The 20,600-nt window shown below is 42.7% G+C and overlaps 1 protein-coding gene across 1 annotated transcript in view; it reads left to right on the plus strand.

Moving 5' to 3' along the window:
* The window catches only part of LOC311127835 (ceramide glucosyltransferase), a 55,671-nt gene that overhangs the window by 11,943 nt on the left and 23,128 nt on the right, over positions 1-20,600 (plus strand). Inside the window, exon 2 of the mRNA XM_084159716.1 lies at positions 1-97. This exon is cut by the window's left edge and continues 45 nt beyond it. Within this exon, the coding sequence (XP_084015842.1) occupies positions 1-97 (97 nt within the window). The remainder of the gene's footprint in view (positions 98-20,600) is intronic.

Genomic DNA, 20,600 nt, shown 5'->3' on the forward strand with positions numbered 1-20,600 from the left:
TAAGCTGGCAGGGGTCTCTCTACTGAAGCCTCTGAAAGGAGTAGACCCCAACCTCATCAATAACCTGGAGACCTTCTTTGAACTCGACTACCCCACGGTACTATATGTTCTATATCGTATATGTCTATATCCTAACCCTCGACTACCCCACGGTACTATATGTTCTATATCGTATATGTCTATATCCTAACCCTTGACTACCCCACGGTACTATATGTTCTATATCGTACATGTCTATATCCTATCCCTTGACTACCCCACGGTACTATATGTTCTATATCGTATATGTCTATATCCTATCCCTTGACTACCCCACGGTACTATATGTTCTATATCGTATATGTCTATACCCTATCCCTCGACTACCCCACGGTACTATATGTTCTATATCGTATATGTCTATATCCTAACCCTCGACTACCCCACGGTACTATATGTTCTATATCGTATATGTCTATATCCTAACCCTTGACTACCGCACGGTACTATATGTTCTATATCGTACATGTCTATATCCTATCCCTTGACTACCCCACGGTACTATATGTTCTATATCGTATATGTCTATATCCTAACCCTTGACTACCCCACGGTACTATATGTTCTATATCGTATATGTCTATATCCTATCCCTTGACTACCCCACGGTACTATATGTTCTATATCGTATATGTCTATATCCAACCCTAACCCTCGACTACCCCACGGTACTATATGTTCTATATCGTATATGTCTATACCCTAACCCTAACCCTTGACTACCCCACGGTACTATATGTTCTATATCGTATATGTCTATATCCTATCCCTAACCCTCGACTACCCCACGGTACTATATGTTCTATATCGTATATGTCTATATCCTATCCCTCGACTACCCCACGGTACTATATGTTCTATATCGTATATGTCTATATCCTATCCCTAACCCTCGACTACCCCACGGTACTATATGTTCTATATCGTATATGTCTATATCCTATCCCTCGACTACCCCACGGTACTATATGTTCTATATCGTATATGTCTATACCCTATCCCTCGACTACCCCACGGTACTATATGTTCTATATCGTATATGTCTATATCCTATCCCTAACCCTTGACTACCCCACGGTACTATATGTTCTATATCGTATATGTCTATATCCTATCCCTAACCCTTGACTACCCCACGGTACTATATGTTCTATATCGTATATGTCTATATCCTATCCCTAACCCTTGACTACCCCACGGTACTATATGTTCTATATCGTATATGTCTATATCCTATCCCTTGACTACCCCACGGTACTATATGTTCTATATCGTATATGTCTATATCCTAACCCTTGACTACCCCACGGTACTATATGTTCTATATCGTATATGTCTATACCCTAACCCTTGACTACCCCACGGTACTATATGTTCTATATCGTATATGTCTATTTCCTAACCCTATCCCTTGACTACCCCACGGTACTATATGTTCTATATCGTACATGTCTATATCCTATCCCTCGACTACCCCACGGTACTATATGTTCTATATCGTATATGTCTATATCCTAACCCTATCCCTCGACTACCCCACGGTACTATATGTTCTATATCGTACATGTCTATATCCTATCCCTTGACTACCCCACGGTACTATATGTTCTATATCGTATATGTCTATATCCTATCCCTAACCCTCGACTACCCCACGGTACTATATGTTCTATATCGTATATGTCTATATCCTATCCCTCGACTACCCCACGGTACTATATGTTCTATATCGTATATGTCTATATCCTAACCCTATCCCTCGACTACCCCACGGTACTATATGTTCTATATCGTATATGTCTATATCCTATCCCTTGACTACCCCACGGTACTATATGTTCTATATCGTATATGTCTATATCCTAACCCTTGACTACCCCACGGTACTATATGTTCTATATCGTATATGTCTATACCCTAACCCTTGACTACCCCACGGTACTATATGTTCTATATCGTATATGTCTATTTCCTAACCCTATCCCTTGACTACCCCACGGTACTATATGTTCTATATCGTACATGTCTATATCCTATCCCTCGACTACCCCACGGTACTATATGTTCTATATCGTATATGTCTATATCCTAACCCTATCCCTCGACTACCCCACGGTACTATATGTTCTATATCGTACATGTCTATATCCTATCCCTTGACTACCCCACGGTACTATATGTTCTATAACGTATATGTCTATATCCTATCCCTTGACTACCCCACGGTACTATGTTCTATATCGTATATGTCTATACCCTATCCCTCGACTACCCCACGGTACTATATGTTCTATATCGTATATGTCTATATCCTAACCCTAACCCTCGACTACCCCACGGTACTATATGTTCTATATCGTATATGTCTATATCCTAACCCTAACCCTCGACTACCCCACGGTACTATATGTTCTATATCGTATATGTCTATATCCTAACCCTAACCCTCGACTACCCCACGGTACTATATGTTCTATATCGTATATGTCTATTTCCTATCCCTAACCCTTGACTACCCCACGGTACTATATGTTCTATATCGTATATGTCTATATCCTATCCCTCGACTACCCCACGGTACTATATGTTCTATATCGTATATGTCTATATCCTATCCCTAACCCTCGACTACCCCACGGTACTATATGTTCTATATCGTATATGTCTATTTCCTAACCCTTGACTACCCCACGGTACTATATGTTCTATATCGTATATGTCTATACCCTATCCCTCGACTACCCCACGGTACTATATGTTCTATATCGTATATGTCTATATCCTAACCCTAACCCTCGACTACCCCACGGTACTATATGTTCTATATCGTACATGTCTATATCCTATCCCTTGACTACCCCACGGTACTATATGTTCTATATCGTATATGTCTATACCCTATCCCTAACCCTTGACTACCCCACTGTACTATATGTTCTATATCGTATATGTCTATACCCTAACCCTTGACTACCCCACGGTACTATATGTTCTATATCGTATATGTCTATATCCTAACCCTTGACTACCCCACGGTACTATATGTTCTATATCGTATATGTCTATATCCAACCCTAACCCTCGACTACCCCACGGTACTATATGTTCTATATCGTATATGTCTATATCCTAACCCTAACCCTCGACTACCCCACGGTACTATATGTTCTATATCGTATATGTCTATACCCTAACCCTAACCCTTGACTACCCCACGGTACTATATGTTCTATATCGTATATGTCTATATCCTATCCCTTGACTACCCCACGGTACTATATGTTCTATATCGTATATGTCTATATCCTATCCCTTGACTACCCCACGGTACTATATGTTCTATATCGTATATGTCTATACCCTATCCCTCGACTACCCCACGGTACTATATGTTCTATATCGTACATGTCTATATCCTAACCCTCGACTACCCCACGGTACTATATGTTCTATATCGTACATGTCTATATCCTATCCCTTGACTACCCCACGGTACTATATGTTCTATATCGTATATGTCTATACCCTATCCCTCGACTACCCCACGGTACTATATGTTCTATATCGTATATGTCTATATCCTAACCCTCGACTACCCCACGGTACTATATGTTCTATATCGTATATGTCTATACCCTATCCCTCGACTACCCCACGGTACTATATGTTCTATATCGTATATGTCTATATCCTAACCCTAACCCTCGACTACCCCACGGTACTATATGTTCTATATCGTATATGTCTATACCCTAACCCTAACCCTTGACTACCCCACGGTACTATATGTTCTATATCGTATATGTCTATATCCTATCCCTAACCCTCGACTACCCCACGGTACTATATGTTCTATATCGTATATGTCTATATCCTATCCCTCGACTACCCCACGGTACTATATGTTCTATATCGTATATGGCTATATCCTAACCCTATCCCTCGACTACCCCACGGTACTATATGTTCTATATCGTATATGTCTATATCCTATGCCTTGACTACCCCACGGTACTATATGTTCTATATCGTATATGTCTATATCCTAACCCTTGACTACCCCACGGTACTATATGTTCTATATTGTATATGTCTATACCCTAACCCTTGACTACCCCACGGTACTATATGTTCTATATCGTATATGTCTATTTCCTAACCCTATCCCTTGACTACCCCACGGTACTATATGTTCTATATCGTACATGTCTATATCCTATCCCTCGACTACCCCACGGTACTATATGTTCTATATCGTATATGTCTATATCCTAACCCTATCCCTCGACTACCCCACGGTACTATATGTTCTATATCGTACATGTCTATATCCTATCCCTTGACTACCCCACGGTACTATATGTTCTATATCGTATATGTCTATATCCTATCCCTTGACTACCCCACGGTACTATATGTTCTATATCGTATATGTCTATACCCTATCCCTCGACTACCCCACGGTACTATATGTTCTATATCGTATATGTCTATATCCTAACCCTCGACTACCCCACGGTACTATATGTTCTATATCGTATATGTCTATATCCTAACCCTTGACTACCCCACGGTACTATATGTTCTATATCGTACATGTCTATATCCTATCCCTTGACTACCCCACGGTACTATATGTTCTATATCGTATATGTCTATATCCTAACCCTTGACTACCCCACGGTACTATATGTTCTATATCGTATATGTCTATATCCTATCCCTTGACTACCCCACGGTACTATATGTTCTATATCGTATATGTCTATACCCTATTCCTCGACTACCCCACGGTACTATATGTTCTATATCGTATATGTCTATATCCAACCCTAACCCTCGACTACCCCACGGTACTATATGTTCTATATCGTATATGTCTATACCCTAACCCTAACCCTTGACTACCCCACGGTACTATATGTTCTATATCGTATATGTCTATATCCTATCCCTAACCCTCGACTACCCCACGGTACTATATGTTCTATATCGTATATGTCTATATCCTATCCCTCGACTACCCCACGGTACTATATGTTCTATATCGTATATGTCTATATCCTATCCCTAACCCTCGACTACCCCACGGTACTATATGTTCTATATCGTATATGTCTATATCCTATCCCTCGACTACCCCACGGTACTATATGTTCTATATCGTATATGTCTATACCCTATCCCTCGACTACCCCACGGTACTATATGTTCTATATCGTATATGTCTATATCCTATCCCTAACCCTTGACTACCCCACGGTACTATATGTTCTATATCGTATATGTCTATATCCTATCCCTAACCCTTGACTACCCCACGGTACTATATGTTCTATATCGTATATGTCTATATCCTATCCCTAACCCTTGACTACCCCACGGTACTATATGTTCTATATCGTATATGTCTATATCCTATCCCTTGACTACCCCACGGTACTATATGTTCTATATCGTATATGTCTATATCCTAACCCTTGACTACCCCACGGTACTATATGTTCTATATCGTATATGTCTATACCCTAACCCTTGACTACCCCACGGTACTATATGTTCTATATCGTATATGTCTATTTCCTAACCCTATCCCTTGACTACCCCACGGTACTATATGTTCTATATCGTACATGTCTATATCCTATCCCTCGACTACCCCACGGTACTATATGTTCTATATCGTATATGTCTATATCCTAACCCTATCCCTCGACTACCCCACGGTACTATATGTTCTATATCGTACATGTCTATATCCTATCCCTTGACTACCCCACGGTACTATATGTTCTATATCGTATATGTCTATATCCTATCCCTTGACTACCCCACGGTACTATATGTTCTATATCGTATATGTCTATACCCTATCCCTCGACTACCCCACGGTACTATATGTTCTATATCATATATGTCTATATCCTAACCCTAACCCTCGACTACCCCACGGTACTATATGTTCTATATCGTATATGTCTATATCCTAACCCTAACCCTCGACTACCCCACGGTACTATATGTTCTATATCGTATATGTCTATATCCTAACCCTAACCCTCGACTACCCCACGGTACTATATGTTCTATATCGTATATGTCTATTTCCTAACCCTTGACTACCCCACGGTACTATATGTTCTATATCGTATATGTCTATACCCTATCCCTCGACTACCCCACGGTACTATATGTTCTATATCGTATATGTCTATATCCTAACCCTAACCCTCGACTACCCCACGGTACTATATGTTCTATATCGTACATGTCTATATCCTATCCCTTGACTACCCCACGGTACTATATGTTCTATATCGTATATGTCTATACCCTATCCCTCGACTACCCCACGGTACTATATGTTCTATATCGTATATGTCTATATCCAACCCTAACCCTCGACTACCCCACGGTACTATATGTTCTATATCGTATATGTCTATACCCTAACCCTAACCCTTGACTACCCCACGGTACTATATGTTCTATATCGTATATGTCTATATCCTATCCCTAACCCTCGACTACCCCACGGTACTATATGTTCTATATCGTATATGTCTATATCCTATCCCTCGACTACCCCACGGTACTATATGTTCTATATCGTATATGTCTATATCCTATCCCTAACCCTCGACTACCCCACGGTACTATATGTTCTATATCGTATATGTCTATATCCTATCCCTCGACTACCCCACGGTACTATATGTTCTATATCGTATATGTCTATACCCTATCCCTCGACTACCCCACGGTACTATATGTTCTATATCGTATATGTCTATATCCTATCCCTAACCCTTGACTACCCCACGGTACTATATGTTCTATATCGTATATGTCTATATCCTATCCCTAACCCTTGACTACCCCACGGTACTATATGTTCTATATCGTATATGTCTATATCCTATCCCTAACCCTTGACTACCCCACGGTACTATATGTTCTATATCGTATATGTCTATATCCTATCCCTTGACTACCCCACGGTACTATATGTTCTATATCGTATATGTCTATATCCTAACCCTTGACTACCCCACGGTACTATATGTTCTATATCGTATATGTCTATACCCTAACCCTAACCCTTGACTACCCCACGGTACTATATGTTCTATATCGTATATGTCTATATCCTATCCCTAACCCTCGACTACCCCACGGTACTATATGTTCTATATCGTATATGTCTATATCCTATCCCTCGACTACCCCACGGTACTATATGTTCTATATCGTATATGTCTATATCCTATCCCTAACCCTCGACTACCCCACGGTACTATATGTTCTATATCGTATATGTCTATATCCTATCCCTCGACTACCCCACGGTACTATATGTTCTATATCGTATATGTCTATATCCTAACCCTTGACTACCCCACGGTACTATATGTTCTATATCGTATATGTCTATACCCTAACCCTTGACTACCCCACGGTACTATATGTTCTATATCGTATATGTCTATTTCCTAACCCTATCCCTTGACTACCCCACGGTACTATATGTTCTATATCGTACATGTCTATATCCTATCCCTCGACTACCCCACGGTACTATATGTTCTATATCGTATATGTCTATATCCTAACCCTATCCCTCGACTACCCCACGGTACTATATGTTCTATATCGTACATGTCTATATCCTATCCCTTGACTACCCCACGGTACTATATGTTCTATATCGTATATGTCTATATCCTATCCCTTGACTACCCCACGGTACTATATGTTCTATATCGTATATGTCTATACCCTATCCCTCGACTACCCCACGGTACTATATGTTCTATATCATATATGTCTATATCCTAACCCTAACCCTCGACTACCCCACGGTACTATATGTTCTATATCGTATATGTCTATATCCTAACCCTAACCCTCGACTACCCCACGGTACTATATGTTCTATATCGTATATGTCTATATCCTAACCCTAACCCTCGACTACCCCACGGTACTATATGTTCTATATCGTATATGTCTATTTCCTAACCCTTGACTACCCCACGGTACTATATGTTCTATATCGTATATGTCTATACCCTATCCCTCGACTACCCCACGGTACTATATGTTCTATATCGTATATGTCTATATCCTAACCCTAACCCTCGACTACCCCACGGTACTATATGTTCTATATCGTACATGTCTATATCCTATCCCTTGACTACCCCACGGTACTATATGTTCTATATCGTATATGTCTATACCCTATCCCTCGACTACCCCACGGTACTATATGTTCTATATCGTATATGTCTATATCCAACCCTAACCCTCGACTACCCCACGGTACTATATGTTCTATATCGTATATGTCTATACCCTAACCCTAACCCTTGACTACCCCACGGTACTATATGTTCTATATCGTATATGTCTATATCCTATCCCTAACCCTCGACTACCCCACGGTACTATATGTTCTATATCGTATATGTCTATATCCTATCCCTCGACTACCCCACGGTACTATATGTTCTATATCGTATATGTCTATATCCTATCCCTAACCCTCGACTACCCCACGGTACTATATGTTCTATATCGTATATGTCTATATCCTATCCCTCGACTACCCCACGGTACTATATGTTCTATATCGTATATGTCTATACCCTATCCCTCGACTACCCCACGGTACTATATGTTCTATATCGTATATGTCTATATCCTATCCCTAACCCTTGACTACCCCACGGTACTATATGTTCTATATCGTATATGTCTATATCCTATCCCTAACCCTTGACTACCCCACGGTACTATATGTTCTATATCGTATATGTCTATATCCTATCCCTAACCCTTGACTACCCCACGGTACTATATGTTCTATATCGTATATGTCTATATCCTATCCCTTGACTACCCCACGGTACTATATGTTCTATATCGTATATGTCTATATCCTAACCCTTGACTACCCCACGGTACTATATGTTCTATATCGTATATGTCTATACCCTAACCCTTGACTACCCCACGGTACTATATGTTCTATATCGTATATGTCTATTTCCTAACCCTATCCCTTGACTACCCCACGGTACTATATGTTCTATATCGTACATGTCTATATCCTATCCCTCGACTACCCCACGGTACTATATGTTCTATATCGTATATGTCTATATCCTAACCCTATCCCTCGACTACCCCACGGTACTATATGTTCTATATCGTACATGTCTATATCCTATCCCTTGACTACCCCACGGTACTATATGTTCTATATCGTATATGTCTATATCCTATCCCTTGACTACCCCACGGTACTATATGTTCTATATCGTATATGTCTATACCCTATCCCTCGACTACCCCACGGTACTATATGTTCTATATCATATATGTCTATATCCTAACCCTAACCCTCGACTACCCCACGGTACTATATGTTCTATATCGTATATGTCTATATCCTAACCCTAACCCTCGACTACCCCACGGTACTATATGTTCTATATCGTATATGTCTATATCCTAACCCTAACCCTCGACTACCCCACGGTACTATATGTTCTATATCGTATATGTCTATTTCCTAACCCTTGACTACCCCACGGTACTATATGTTCTATATCGTATATGTCTATACCCTATCCCTCGACTACCCCACGGTACTATATGTTCTATATCGTATATGTCTATATCCTAACCCTAACCCTCGACTACCCCACGGTACTATATGTTCTATATCGTACATGTCTATATCCTATCCCTTGACTACCCCACGGTACTATATGTTCTATATCGTATATGTCTATACCCTATCCCTCGACTACCCCACGGTACTATATGTTCTATATCGTATATGTCTATATCCTAACCCTAACCCTCGACTACCCCACGGTACTATATGTTCTATATCGTATATGTCTATACCCTAACCCTAACCCTTGACTACCCCACGGTACTATATGTTCTATATCGTATATGTCTATATCCTATCCCTAACCCTCGACTACCCCACGGTACTATATGTTCTATATCGTATATGTCTATATCCTATCCCTTGACTACCCCACGGTACTATATGTTCTATATCGTATATGTCTATACCCTATCCCTCGACTACCCCACGGTACTATATGTTCTATATCGTATATGTCTATATCCTAACCCTAACCCTCGACTACCCCACGGTACTATATGTTCTATATCGTATATGTCTATACCCTAACCCTAACCCTTGACTACCCCACGGTACTATATGTTCTATATCGTATATGTCTATATCCTATCCCTAACCCTCGACTACCCCACGGTACTATATGTTCTATATCGTATATGTCTATATCCTATCCCTCGACTACCCCACGGTACTATATGTTCTATATCGTATATGTCTATATCCTAACCCTATCCCTCGACTACCCCACGGTACTATATGTTCTATATCGTATATGTCTATATCCTAACCCTAACCCTCGACTACCCCACGGTACTATATGTTCTATATCGTATATGTCTATATCCTATCCCTCGACTACCCCACGGTACTATATGTTCTATATCGTATATGTCTATATCCTAACCCTATCCCTCGACTACCCCACGGTACTATATGTTCTATATCGTATATGTCTATATCCTATCCCTAACCCTCGACTACCCCACGGTACTATATGTTCTATATCGTATATGTCTATATCCTAACCCTAACCCTCGACTACCCCACGGTACTATATGTGCTATATCGTATGTCTATTTCCTAACCCTTGACTACCCCACGGTACTATATGTTCTATATCGTATATGTCTATACCCTATCCCTCGACTACCCCACGGTACTATATGTTCTATATCGTATATGTCTATATCCTAACCCTAACCCTCGACTACCCCACGGTACTATATGTTCTATATCGTACATGTCTATATCCTATCCCTCGACTACCCCACGGTACTATATGTTCTATATCGTATATGTCTATATCCTAACCCTAACCCTCGACTACCCCACGGTACTATATGTTCTATATCGTATATGTCTATACCCTAACCCTAACCCTTGACTACCCCACGGTACTATATGTTCTATATCGTATATGTCTATATCCTATCCCTAACCCTCGACTACCCCACGGTACTATATGTTCTATATCGTATATGTCTATATCCTATCCCTAACCCTTGACTACCCCACGGTACTATATGTTCTATATCGTATATGTCTATATCCTATCCCTAACCCTCGACTACCCCACGGTACTATATGTTCTATATCGTATATGTCTATATCCTATCCCTAACCCTCGACTACCCCACGGTACTATATGTTCTATATCGTATATGTCTATATCCTATCCCTTGACTACCCCACGGTACTATATGTTCTATATCGTATATGTCTATATCCTATCCCTAACCCTTGACTACCCCACGGTACTATATGTTCTATATCGTATATGTCTATATCCTATCCCTAACCCTCGACTACCCCACGGTACTATATGTTCTATATCGTATATGTCTATATCCTATCCCTAACCCTCGACTACCCCACGGTACTATATGTTCTATATCGTATATGTCTATATCCTATCCCTTGACTACCCCACGGTACTATATGTTCTATATCGTATATGTCTATACCCTATCCCTCGACTACCCCACGGTACTATATGTTCTATATCGTATATGTCTATATCCTAACCCTAACCCTCGACTACCCCACGGTACTATATGTTCTATATCGTATATGTCTATACCCTAACCCTTGACTACCCCACGGTACTATATGTTCTATATCGTATATGTCTATATCCTATCCCTAACCCTCGACTACCCCACGGTACTATATGTTCTATATCGTATATGTCTATATCCTATCCCTCGACTACCCCACGGTACTATATGTTCTATATCGTATATGTCTATATCCTAACCCTATCCCTCGACTACCCCACGGTACTATATGTTCTATATCGTATATGTCTATATCCTATCCCTTGACTACCCCACGGTACTATATGTTCTATATCGTATATGTCTATATCCTAACCCTTGACTACCCCACGGTACTATATGTTCTATATCGTATATGTCTATACCCTAACCCTTGACTACCCCACGGTACTATATGTTCTATATCGTATATGTCTATTTCCTAACCCTATCCCTTGACTACCCCACGGTACTATATGTTCTATATCGTACATGTCTATATCCTATCCCTCGACTACCCCACGGTACTATATGTTCTATATCGTATATGTCTATATCCTAACCCTATCCCTCGACTACCCCACGGTACTATATGTTCTATATCGTACATGTCTATATCCTATCCCTTGACTACCCCACGGTACTATATGTTCTATATCGTATATGTCTATATCCTATCCCTTGACTACCCCACGGTACTATATGTTCTATATCGTATATGTCTATACCCTATCCCTCGACTACCCCACGGTACTATATGTTCTATATCGTATATGTCTATATCCTAACCCTAACCCTCGACTACCCCACGGTACTATATGTTCTATATCGTATATGTCTATATCCTAACCCTAACCCTCGACTACCCCACGGTACTATATGTTCTATATCGTATATGTCTATATCCTAACCCTAACCCTCGACTACCCCACGGTACTATATGTTCTATATCGTATATGTCTATTTCCTATCCCTAACCCTTGACTACCCCACGGTACTATATGTTCTATATCGTATATGTCTATATCCTATCCCTCGACTACCCCACGGTACTATATGTTCTATATCGTATATGTCTATATATCCTATCCCTAACCCTCGACTACCCCACGGTACTATATGTTCTATATCGTATATGTCTATTTCCTAACCCTTGACTACCCCACGGTACTATATGTTCTATATCGTATATGTCTATACCCTATCCCTCGACTACCCCACGGTACTATATGTTCTATATCGTATATGTCTATATCCTAACCCTAACCCTCGACTACCCCACGGTACTATATGTTCTATATCGTACATGTCTATATCCTATCCCTTGACTACCCCACGGTACTATATGTTCTATATCGTATATGTCTATACCCTATCCCTAACCCTTGACTACCCCACTGTACTATATGTTCTATATCGTATATGTCTATACCCTAACCCTTGACTACCCCACGGTACTATATGTTCTATATCGTATATGTCTATATCCTAACCCTTGACTACCCCACGGTACTATATGTTCTATATCGTATATGTCTATATCCAACCCTAACCCTCGACTACCCCACGGTACTATATGTTCTATATCGTATATGTCTATATCCTAACCCTAACCCTCGACTACCCCACGGTACTATATGTTCTATATCGTATATGTCTATACCCTAACCCTAACCCTTGACTACCCCACGGTACTATATGTTCTATATCGTATATGTCTATATCCTATCCCTAACCCTCGACTACCCCACGGTACTATATGTTCTATATCGTATATGTCTATATCCTATCCCTAACCCTTGACTACCCCACGGTACTATATGTTCTATATCGTATATGTCTATATCCTATCCCTAACCCTCGACTACCCCACGGTACTATATGTTCTATATCGTATATGTCTATATCCTATCCCTAACCCTCGACTACCCCACGGTACTATATGTTCTATATCGTATATGTCTATATCCTATCCCTTGACTACCCCACGGTACTATATGTTCTATATCGTATATGTCTATATCCTATCCCTAACCCTTGACTACCCCACGGTACTATATGTTCTATATCGTATATGTCTATATCCTATCCCTAACCCTCGACTACCCCACGGTACTATATGTTCTATATCGTATATGTCTATATCCTATCCCTAACCCTCGACTACCCCACGGTACTATATGTTCTATATCGTATATGTCTATATCCTATCCCTTGACTACCCCACGGTACTATATGTTCTATATCGTATATGTCTATACCCTATCCCTCGACTACCCCACGGTACTATATGTTCTATATCGTATATGTCTATATCCTAACCCTAACCCTCGACTACCCCACGGTACTATATGTTCTATATCGTATATGTCTATACCCTAACCCTTGACTACCCCACGGTACTATATGTTCTATATCGTATATGTCTATATCCTATCCCTAACCCTCGACTACCCCACGGTACTATATGTTCTATATCGTATATGTCTATATCCTATCCCTCGACTACCCCACGGTACTATATGTTCTATATCGTATATGTCTATATCCTAACCCTATCCCTCGACTACCCCACGGTACTATATGTTCTATATCGTATATGTCTATATCCTATCCCTTGACTACCCCACGGTACTATATGTTCTATATCGTATATGTCTATATCCTAACCCTTGACTACCCCACGGTACTATATGTTCTATATCGTATATGTCTATACCCTAACCCTTGACTACCCCACGGTACTATATGTTCTATATCGTATATGTCTATTTCCTAACCCTATCCCTTGACTACCCCACGGTACTATATGTTCTATATCGTACATGTCTATATCCTATCCCTCGACTACCCCACGGTACTATATGTTCTATATCGTATATGTCTATATCCTAACCCTATCCCTCGACTACCCCACGGTACTATATGTTCTATATCGTACATGTCTATATCCTATCCCTTGACTACCCCACGGTACTATATGTTCTATATCGTATATGTCTATATCCTATCCCTTGACTACCCCACGGTACTATATGTTCTATATCGTATATGTCTATACCCTATCCCTCGACTACCCCACGGTACTATATGTTCTATATCGTATATGTCTATATCCTAACCCTAACCCTCGACTACCCCACGGTACTATATGTTCTATATCGTATATGTCTATATCCTAACCCTAACCCTCGACTACCCCACGGTACTATATGTTCTATATCGTATATGTCTATATCCTAACCCTAACCCTCGACTACCCCACGGTACTATATGTTCTATATCGTATATGTCTATTTCCTATCCCTAACCCTTGACTACCCCACGGTACTATATGTTCTATATCGTATATGTCTATATCCTATCCCTCGACTACCCCACGGTACTATATGTTCTATATCGTATATGTCTATATATCCTATCCCTAACCCTCGACTACCCCACGGTACTATATGTTCTATATCGTATATGTCTATTTCCTAACCCTTGACTACCCCACGGTACTATATGTTCTATATCGTATATGTCTATACCCTATCCCTCGACTACCCCACGGTACTATATGTTCTATATCGTATATGTCTATATCCTAACCCTAACCCTCGACTACCCCACGGTACTATATGTTCTATATCGTACATGTCTATATCCTATCCCTTGACTACCCCACGGTACTATATGTTCTATATCGTATATGTCTATACCCTATCCCTAACCCTTGACTACCCCACTGTACTATATGTTCTATATCGTATATGTCTATACCCTAACCCTTGACTACCCCACGGTACTATATGTTCTATATCGTATATGTCTATATCCTAACCCTTGACTACCCCACGGTACTATATGTTCTATATCGTATATGTCTATATCCAACCCTAACCCTCGACTACCCCACGGTACTATATGTTCTATATCGTACATGTCTATATCCTAACCCTCGACTACCCCACGGTACTATATGTTCTATATCGTATATGTCTATACCCTATCCCTCGACTACCCCACGGTACTATATGTTCTATATCGTATATGTCTATATCCTAACCCTCGACTACCCCACGGTACTATATGTTCTATATCGTACATGTCTATATCCTAACCCTTGACTACCCCACGGTACTATATGTTCTATATCGTACATGTCTATATCCTATCCCTTGACTACCCCACGGTACTATATGTTCTATATCGTATATGTCTATATCCTATCCCTCGACTACCCCACGGTACTATATGTTCTATATCGTATATGTCTATACCCTCTCCCTCGACTACCCCACGGTACTATATGTTCTATATCGTATATGTCTATATCCTATCCCTCGACTACCCCACGGTACTATATGTTCTATATCGTATATGTCTATATCCTAACCCTTGACTACCCCACGGTACTATATGTTCTATATCGTATATGTCTATATCCTAACCCTTGACTACCCCACGGTACTATATGTTCTATATCGTATATGTCTATATCCTAACCCTATCCCTCGACTACCCCACGGTACTATATGTTCTATATCGTATATGTCTATATCCTAACCCTTGACTACCCCACGGTACTATATGTTCTATATCGTATATGTCTATATCCTAACCCTTGACTACCCCACGGTACTATATGTTCTATATCGTATATGTCTATATCCTAACCCTTGACTACCCCACGGTACTATATGTTCTATATCGTATATGTCTATATCCTAACCCTTGACTACCCCACGGTACTATATGTTCTATATCGTATATGTCTATATCCTATCCCTCGACTACCCCACGGTACTATATGTTCTATATCGTATATGTCTATATCCTAACCCTAACCCTCGACTACCCCACGGTACTATATGTTCTATATCGTATATGTCTATTTCCTAATCGTACCCTCTTCTATAAGCTTGAGCGTGGCTACCCCAAGGTACCATGGGACTCTGGAGCAGTGGAAACACGTTCTCTGGAGTGATGAATCACGCTTCCCCATCTGGTAGTCAGACGGACTAATCTGGGTTTGTGCTAACTGTAAAGTTTGGTGGAGGAGGAATAATGGTCTGGGGCTTTTTTCATGGTTCGGGCTAGGCCCCTTAGTTTCAGTGAAGGGAAATCTTAACGCTACAGCATACAATGATGTTCTAGACGATTCTGTGTTTCCAACTTTGTGGCAACAGTTTGGGGAAGGCTCCTTCCTGTTTCAGCATGACAATGCCCCCGTGCACAATGCAAGGTCCATACAGAAATGGTTTGTCGAGATCAGTGTGGAAGAACTTGACTGGCCTGCACAGAGCTCTCTCTCTCTCTCTACTCTCTCTCTCCTCTCTCTCTCTACTCTCTCTCTCCTCTCTCTCTCTACTCTCTCTCGCTCTTTCTCTCAACAATTCCCTGCATATTATGCCAGGGCTTGCAAATGTGACCAGTCACCACACTATTACCACATGGCCAGCAGCAGACCACCCTGCATCCCACTGCTGGCTGGCCTCTGAAGCTAAGCAGGGTTGGTCCTGGTCAGTCCCTGGATGGGAGACCAGATGCTGGCTGGCCTCTGAAGCTAAGCAGGGTTGGTCCTGGTCAGTCCCTGGATGGGAGACCAGATGCTGGCTGGCCTCTGAAGCTAAGCAGGGTTGGTCCTGGTCAGTCCCTGGATGGGAGACCAGATGCTGGCTGGCCTCTGAAGCTAAGCAGGGTTGGTCCTGGTCAGTCCCTGGATGGGAGACCAGATGCTGCTGGCTGGCCTCTGAAGCTAAGCAGGGTTGGTCCTGGTCGGTCCCTGGATGGGAGACCAGATGCTGCTGGCTGGCCTCTGAAGCTAAGCAGGGTTGGTCCTGGTCAGTCCCTGGATGGGAGACCAGACCACCCTGCATCCCACTGCTGGCTGGCCTCTGAAGCTAAGCAGGGTTGGTCCTGGTCAGTCCCTGGATGGGAGACCAGATGCTGCTGGCTGGCCTCTGAAGCTAAGCAGGGTTGGTCCTGGTCAGTCCCTGGATGGGAGACCAGATGCTGCTAGCTGGCCTCTGAAGCTAAGCAGGGTTGGTCCTGGTCAGTCCCTGGATGGGAGACCAGATGCTGCTGGCTGGCCTCTGAAGCTAAGCAGGGTTGGTCCTGGTCAGTCCCTGGATGGGAGACCAGATGCTGCTGGCTGGCCTCTGAAGCTAAGCAGGGTTGGTCCTGGTCAGTCCCTGGATGGGAGACCAGATGCTGCTGGCTGGCCTCTGAAGCTAAGCAGGGTTGGTCCTGGTCGGTCCCTGGATGGGAGACCAGATGCTGGCTGGCCTCTGAAGCTAAGCATGGTTGGTCCTGGTCGGTCCCTGGATGGGAGACCAGACCACCCTGCATCCCACTGCTGTCTGGCCTCTGAAGCTAAGCAGGGTTGGTCCTGGATGGGAGACCAGATGCTGTCTTGCCTCTGAAGCTAAGCAGGGTTGGTCCTGGTCAGTCCCTGGATGGGAGACCAGATGCTGGCTGGCCTCTGAAGCTAAGCAGGGTTGGTCCTGGTCAGTCCCTGGATGGGAGACCAGATGCTGGCTGGCCTCTGAAGCTAAGCAGGGTTGGTCCTGGTCAGTCCCTGGATGGGAGACCAGATGCTGGCTTGCCTCTGAAGCTAAGCAGGGTTGGTCCTGGTCAGTCCCTGGATGGGCAACCAGATGCTGGCTTGCCTCTGAAGCTAAGCAGGGTTGGTCCTGGTCAGTCCCTGGATGGGCAACCAGATGCTGGCTTGCCTCTGAAGCTAAGCAGGGTTGGTCCTGGTCGGTCCCTGGATGGGAGACCAGATGCTGGCTTGCCTCTGAAGCTAAACAGGGTTGGTCCTGGTCGGTCCCTGGATGGGTAGACCAGATGCTGCTGGCTTGCCTCTGAAGCTAAGCAGGGTTGGTCCTGGTCGGTCCCTGGATGGGAGACCAGATGCTGGCTTGCCTCTGAAGCTAAGCAGGGTTGGTCCTGGTCGGTCCCTGGATGGGAGACCAGATGCTGGCTTGCCTCTGAAGCTAAGCAGGGTTGGTCCTGGTCGGTCCCTGGATGGGAGACCAGATGCTGCTGGCTGGCCTCTGAAGCTAAGCAGGGTTGGTCCTGGTCGGTCCCTGGATGGGAGACCAGATGCTGCTGGCCTCTGAAGCTAAGCAGGGTTGGTCCTGGTCGGTCCCTGGATGGGAGACCAGATGCTGCTGGCCTCTGAAGCTAAGCAGGGTTGGTCCTGGTCGGTCCCTGGATGGGAGACCAGATGCTGCTGGCCTCTGAAGCTAAGCAGGGTTGGTCCTGGTTGGTCCCTGGATGGGAGACCAGATGCTGCTGGAAGTGGTGTTGGAGAGCCAGTAGGAGGCACTCTTTCCTCTGGTCTAAAATAAATATCCCAATGCCACAGGGCAGTGATTGGGGACATTGCCCCAGGGCAGTGATTGGGGACATTGCCCCAGGGCAGTGATTGGGGACGTTGCCCCAGGGCAGTGATTGGGGACATTGCCACAGGGCAGTGATTGGGGACATTGCCCTGTGTAGGGTGCCGTTTTTCAGATGGGATGTTAAACGCTGACCTGACTCTGTGTTCTCAGTCAACTAAAACGTACTTTTACCAATTAGGGTAATTACAATAAAATACATAAATAAATTACTGTCAAATCACTGCAATATTACTGCATACAACTGTTCCATCACTGCAATATTACTGCAATATTACTGCATACAACTGTTCCATCACTGCAATATTACTACAATATTACTGCAATATTACTGCATACAACTGTTCCATCACTGCAATATTACTACAATATTACTGCAATATTACTGCATACAACTGTTCCATCACTGCAATATTACTACAATGTTACTGCAATATTACTGCATACAACTGTTCCAGGGAGTGCTCCTAATCTCAGTTTGTTATCTGTATAAAAGACACCTGTCCACAGAAGCAATCAATCAATCAGATTCCAAACTCTCCACCATGGCCAAGACCAAAGAGCTCTCCAAGGATGTCAGGGACAAGATTGTAGACCTACACAAGGCTGGAATGGGCTACAAGACCATCGCCAAGCAACTTGGTGAGAAGGTGACAACAGTTGGTGCGATTATTCGCAAATGGAAGAAACACAAAAGAACTGTCAATCTCCCTCGGCCTGGGGCTCCATGCAAGATCTCACCTCGTGGAGTTGCAATGATCATGAGAACGGTGAGGAATCAGCCCAGAACTACACGGGAGGATCTTGTCAATGATCTCAAGGCAGCTGGGACCATAGTCACCAAGAAAACAATTGGTAACACACTACGCCGTGAAGGACTGAAATCCTGCAGTGCCCGCAAGGTTCCCCTGCTCAAGAAAGCACATATACAGGGCCGTCTGAAGTTTGCCAATGAACATCTGAATGATTCAGAGGAGAACTGGGTGAAAGTGTTGTGGTCAGATGAGACCAATATCGAGCTCTTTGGCATCAACTCAACTCGCCGTGTTTGGAGGAGAAGGAATGCTGCCTATGACCCCAAGAACACCATCCCCACCGTCAATTGTCACAAAGGCTGCATTTACACAGGCAGCCCTATTCTGATATTTTGCCCAATCATTGGCAAAAGATCAGATCTAATTGGTCAAGAGACCAATTAGTGGCAAAAAGATCAGATCTGATTGGTCAAAAGAACAATTAGTGGTAAAAGGATCAGAATTGGGCTGCCTGCGTAAACAAAGAGCCTCTCTTTCAGACCTCCTCTCAGGTTGCTCCTCACGCCCTCTCTCTTCCAGAGGTGTCACAGCCCCCCACAGGTGTGTGGATGCCGACACTTTTCACTCTGGGTCGGGTAGGACAGTGCCCATGCTGTCCCCTACAGCTGAGTGGCCTTGTGCTGTAAGTTCCACTGGTTCTGCACTTCAG

The sequence above is a fragment of the Coregonus lavaretus genome (genome assembly GCF_964263955.1).
Source record: "Coregonus lavaretus genome assembly, chromosome: 4".
NCBI lineage: Eukaryota > Metazoa > Chordata > Actinopteri > Salmoniformes > Salmonidae > Coregonus > Coregonus lavaretus.